Genomic DNA, 6026 nt, shown 5'->3' with positions numbered 1-6026 from the left:
CGTTAGGGAGTTGCAATCCGTTGGGTGTGAGTTTCATTTGCACGGCCCATTTCCGTTCACTTTCGGCATTTCCACCTTCCTATCGTAGATTCGGTGGTGAACGTTTTTATTTCTATTGCAAAACACATAATACCGGATTAATCATTCATTTGACCTAATCAAACATTAGATAATGGCTAAGCGGAATGGTAGATTCCAATCTAGAGTCAAAACACAAGTTTGGTTAATTTGGTGAAACCATAGTGACACTTAACCGAATAAGAGCTCTAAAACAAATCCACTCATGTAATCGGCTTAGAACCATATTCTAGCCCACCATCTATGTTTGCCTAGGCTAGACACATTGTTTGCTAATCAACCCCGGCTAACAACTGATTAAATCACGTACATTCGACTTAACACACGACTTGTCTGTATTCACCTGCATTTGTCAGTTGTTATCAGTCTTTCATCAGTTTTATCAGTTTTTCTTCTGTTTTCCATTTACTGTTGCTGATTTGTTGCTATTCGGGTCCGAATCCATTGGTTACGTGTTACACGGGGTCCAATGCCCCAAATCACCGAACACGAGGTCCAACGCCTCCTAACTCACTGAGCGCGCGCAACCCGAGTACGGAACGGGATCTAGCCTCGAGTCACCATCACACTCCAAATTTGGCCTATGTGGAAGGCAATTTGGATTGGATGTGTGAAACGTGTTTAGATATCACCCGGGAGCTAGATCGGTCCAACGGTTACAGTGGGAACTAATCGGTTCTCCTACAAACCGTCGGATCAATCGGACCCGACCCTCGGCTCCTTGGGCCCGCGTTGCCTTAATTTACTTATCGGTTATTCAAAACACACGGTGAGCCGGAGCGGAATATTGGCCCAATGCAAACCTATCGGGATCCATTTACTTATTCAGTTATACTTTGTAATTATTCGAGAGAACATTGTGAGAATTTCATTTGTATATTCACTCATTCACTTGTAAGGATCCCCGATCGGTGAGCGAGAGGTCCGAGTGTCGAATCGGTTAAGTTGGTCTATCATCACCAAGAGATGAGTAAGCTTGAATAATCATGGTCTCGGTTCGCGCAAGGAATTGACCATCACGGTTCGATGAACTGTAACGATAAGATAGTGAACCGATCCCTCGACGCACAAGCCTACTCGCCTTTCGGGTTCTTGGCCCAATTCGATCGATTCACAGACTTTACGGTGTCAAAACGGGTGAGTAAAGTGCAACTCTGAATCACGCGGTAAATAAATAAAATGGCAAGCCTAGCAAGCTAGAGTACCGAAAGGGCGTGCGGGATACAGGCCCGCACGTAATAGAACCCCTGAATTCGGAATTTTCGGTTCCGTATGACCATTACCTTAGTATTTAGGTGTACCTTGTACCCCTAGACCCGGGTAACTTGCCGGCCCTCGACCTTCGGGTCGTAAAATGGCAAGTGGCGACTCCTTCTTACGCGTGTCCGTCACGCGTCCCCGGGAAGGTGGACACTCCCAAGCCGCGTTGCATAGGCTTCGCGCATGCGTGCCCCGACGAGATTAAATTCGGGTGCGCACAGCTTGGCGACTCCACTGAGGACATACTTAGAGGGTTCGGGCTCGATTCCGTTTGCTTGCTTGCATGTTTATTTACCGCTTTCCATACATTTATTTTCAAGCACATTTATTCCTTGTATTTGCATCTCATCATTCTAGCGGGTTCTTAGGTACCTTGTCCGAAATCCCACGGGCACCAAGATAAGAGCTAGGTCAGTCAGAGGTTCTGAGTAAGGGAACGGATCGAGTCGGCTACGCCACCAAACCGGCCCCTAAAGATCCTCGCTCGATTTCAAGGAATTCACACCCTTGTATCGGGAGCCCCCATCCCTAGTTAGTGGTTTTCCCAGTAGCGCCAAGAACCATGCATACACAGGGACCGTCATGCTGGACCAATATTTGCCTCCATGCCGTCAACCGACCCCAAAGTTGAGTCATTGAGTCGGCCCGTAGTTTTCCTTTAGGACGGGCCTTTTGTTGTTTTTCCGAGAGAAAAAGTGATGTATACTGTAAAAGATGTAATTATAGTGTATTTTTCCGCACTGCATGCATCGTTTTAAAAAACGACTTAGGACATTACATTGGTTTGATCCCTAAAAGCATTAAGCCGACATCTCCTCCATTTAGGTAAGGATAGACCGCCCGGCTCCCGGTCTCAGGCTCGAAGCAATCACACTACCAAGACAAGATATCATGCACATTTGGAGGACTCTCCGGCCGGTGGATCACGCCTTCATTCAGGGCATCATCGGAGATATGGTTATGTTCACCGAAACCCCGGTGGATTGGATCTTCTTGAGGACCGCCATCGAATTTTGGGACCCCGAACATGCAGTATTCAACTTTCATGGGACGGAGTTGGCGCCCACAATCGAAGAGTACACGGCGCTCATCCAGAGGTCCACGCCCACGACCCAAGGCATCTTTGTGCCCAACCCGTTCGCGACCATTCGGAGTCAGCTTTCCAACCTCCTCGGCATACCCACCCTAGAAATCCACCAAGAGCTTCATCAAGGATGGGACCACGGCATCAGGATCGCATGGCTCTCCGATTGGACGCTCTTCCGGGCATTGACACCTTCGACGACATCCTATCAGCGCGACGCGTGTCACGGATTCCTGCTTTTGGTCTTCGGCATTCTCTTGTTCCCATACTCACCGAACCTCATTGACGGGGCTATAGCCCAAGTCGTCCTCCAAGCGGTGGGAGGCCATAGTTACGTGAAGGCTTTGTTAGCCGAGACCGTTCGGTCTCTAGACTATGTTAGAGAGGTTCGGCGCGGCAGGATGAGAGGATCCCCGCACCTACTGCAGATTTGGCTTCTCGCGCACGTCCGCCCCTTTTGCTCGTCACATCCTTTTTCCTACATCACTGACGAGCATTCGCTGATCGAACGCCTGGTACCGGTCATCCCACCTCCCGAGCACAGCTTCTCGAAATGGAGGCACTTTTGGCGCAAGTTGACGCCCACACAGTTCCTATGGGTCGCTCGATGGAATCCCGACGGCCCCATGATCACAGGATGTCCCGGAATCGTGGGAGTCCCTCTTCTTAGCCATTTGGGGAGCACACTCATATTCCCCGGCCGAGTAATCAGACAACTCGACGGCTTACAGGACATTCCCGCCGAGGCGGACCGCCTACCTTACAGCATCCAGTAGGCCGACTCTACATCCACGGCCCCCGTAAGATTCCTACAGATTCGGGAGATCCACCGTCAACGGGACGCTAGCACCATACAGCGTTTGTACTTCCCCGAGCACCCCACCGACGAAGAGCGAGCATTCTCCGCCACATTAGCATACGTGGCCCGGTTCTATTGGCAGGGATCGACATCGTCGCAACGGTCCCAGGACACCCCGACTCCCCGAGCTGCACCTACCCTCGCTCCCGAAGCCGAAAGCTCCGCCCAAGCTGCTATGCCCTCAAAGCTACGGGCCATCCGGAAGGAACGAGATAGGCTTCGTTGCGAGCTCGCCGATTCTCGCGCGGAGGTCGCAGATTACAGGGAGCTCTAGACGGAGTTAGCTCGAGCACGCGCCCGGGTCGCGCATTTAGAGAGGGAGATGGCCTGTTTGAGCGCGAGGTTGGACCGAGTGTGTGCAAGGACGCGCGACATCTCCCACCCCTAGGATTAGCGCGCGCGCTCATTTTTTTTTTTTGCCCTCGCTCGGACCCACGCGGCTCTCAACCGGCCACCGAGCGCAAAGGGATGTCGGCTTTACGTTTATGTTCCTTTTATTTTATGCGTTGTATTTTGTAAAAACTATGGAACTCGAATCAAATCAATGTGATGACATTAGCGTTTCGAAAACTCATGCATCTCATACATCTTGTCCCTTTATTTATTTCGTGCTTATCATCTCAGAATGTCGATGTTTGCCCTTACACACTCTTGGAATCTAGGTGATCACAACTGGCGTCGCACCGTTACCCGACTCGTCAGCGTTTCAGGATGGCGGAAGGGGATCGAGTCGATATCTTCGAAGAAGTCAACCCACCGGTTCCGGCTCATTCTCAACCACCCCCGATGCACGCTCCACCGCCTCCGACTCCTACAGGCATACTCCCGGCGTATTCGGGCGCCCCTCCTACACATCTCCCGCCCCCGACGTCTTCAGGGGCGCCCCTTCCACCAGTCTCGCTGACATCATCCTCCTCAGACGACCAAGCCCGCATCACGGCACTCGAGGGCACGGCCAACCAAATGGCCTCCAACATGGCAGAGCTGCTCGCCCTGCTCAGAGGACCAAACCGTGCATCCTCGAGCTCCACGCCTCCACCAGGACAAGGGCCTACAGTCGACCCGACTCCTCGGGTTCCGCCGACTCAAGCCCCGGAGAACATGGATGCACCCGCACCACCAACACTGCATGCGTCCATGGCTCACCCTTTCACCAGCCCATATCCGCCGCCACCGGGCCCCACGGCCGTCCCTCTTCCACCGGCGACATTCTTGTCCTCGGAGCAGGCCCTGTCCGCACCTCCTCCTATCTCTATACCGGTCCCAGCCGCGGCCTATACAGCGCCTCCACCGATGGTCTTCCCGGCATCAAGCGCACCTGCTCTGACTCACCCTCAAGCTGCGGAACTTCCTCCGTACCCGTCTCTACAACCCCACGTCGGCCTCTCTTACCAGGCACCGCCCCCTATAAACACTACCTTCCATGAACCAGGCACGCCGACTCACGCGGCTCAGTTCGCCTCACCAACGCACTTCTTCCCCGACGCTGACGTCGAATAAGAACGTAGATTGAAGCGAATGAAGGAGACGATACGAGCCCTACTGGCGAGTGATGCCCGACCCGATGCGCGCTACGGCTACTGTAGCCTTTTCCAGGGGATGCGGCTGCCCCCGAAGTTGAAGATCCCAGAGTTCAAAACCTACGAGGGCACGACGGATCCACGCCACCACCTTTGCCATTACAGGGGAAAGATGCTACAGTATTGGGAGTACGAAGAGTTTGTCATCCACTCCTTCCAAGACAGCCTGTCGGAATCCGCTCTCGATTGGTTCATGTCACTGAGGGCCGAGGACATTCCAACGTGGGAGGACCTTTCCCGGAAGTTCATCGACCAATACCAGTATTGCGCGGAAGCGCTCCCCACCCTCCTGGAGCTGAGCACGAAAGAAATGGCGTAGGGCCAAAGGTTCGAGGAATACGCCACTAAGTGGCGTGCCCAAGCAGCAAAACACATCCCTCCGATCAATGAAGCGCAACAAATCCAGTTGTTTCACTCCACGCTGAGGGGAGTGTACTATTCACACCTGTTGGCCCACACTTTGTCGTTCTCCGACCTCATCGAGGCCGGGAAAAAGCTTAATTTGGGGATCAAGCTCGGAAGGATGGAGGGCCCCACCAGTAGAGGAGAGGAGTCATCGAAGAAGGTCCCCACCACGTCGTCATCTTCCGGCGGAAGGAGAGGGAAGGAAGTTTCAGTGAACGCCGTCAATACGGCACATCAGGCGTCCCAACAATATTCGGTGAATCTCACGACCACACCGACCACCACTCCTACCTACTTCCCTCCGCCCCCACAGCACCAGCCTCAGTCGATTTACTACTCGGCCCGCCCGATCCCGCCGCAGATGACCTCACAACCGTACGACCACTACGCACCCGCGTCGACTCGGCCCTCTCTACCTAGGCCCCCGGTGTCGAGAGCTCCTCCACCAGCGCAACAGAACCCTACTGCGCAGGGACCGCAGGCCGGCAGCACGCAGAGCCGACCCCGCAAACAATACACACCACTACCTGCTCCCCTCTCCCATATATATCGACAGCTCCTTGCGGGCGATCAGATTCGACTGATATCCCCAGGCCCGAATTTTGACCCGTCCATTCAGGATCAATCTAAACGCTGCGAGTATCATCAAGGCGCGCCAGGGCACACTCTCGATAATTGTTGGAGGTTGTGAGACGAGATCCAAAGGAGGATCGACAGCAACAGGCTCACCTTCAACGCCGTCAGGCCCCCGAATGTGCAG

At 53.5% G+C, this 6026-nt stretch overlaps 1 protein-coding gene across 1 annotated transcript; it reads left to right on the top strand.

Moving 5' to 3' along the window:
• The first annotated feature begins 3992 nt into the window (after positions 1-3992).
• Positions 3993-4781, top strand: LOC116204271 (extensin-like). Its single transcript, XM_031536351.1, has one exon. It carries the CDS (start codon positions 3993-3995, stop codon positions 4779-4781), a length of 789 nt encoding a protein of 262 aa, XP_031392211.1.
• Positions 4782-6026: the final 1245 nt, after the last annotated feature.

This window comes from Punica granatum, chromosome 1 (assembly GCF_007655135.1).
Source record: "Punica granatum isolate Tunisia-2019 chromosome 1, ASM765513v2, whole genome shotgun sequence".
In the NCBI taxonomy this organism is placed as follows: domain Eukaryota; kingdom Viridiplantae; phylum Streptophyta; class Magnoliopsida; order Myrtales; family Lythraceae; genus Punica; species Punica granatum.
The sequence above is the reverse complement of the archived record's forward strand: the minus strand, read 5'-3'. Positions and strand labels throughout refer to the sequence as shown.

Bases quoted from the DNA above. Each gene is read 5' to 3' on its own strand.
- LOC116204271 (XM_031536351.1), top strand. From the start codon at position 3,993: ATGGCGGAAGGGGATCGAGTCGATATCTTCGAAGAAGTCAACCCACCG.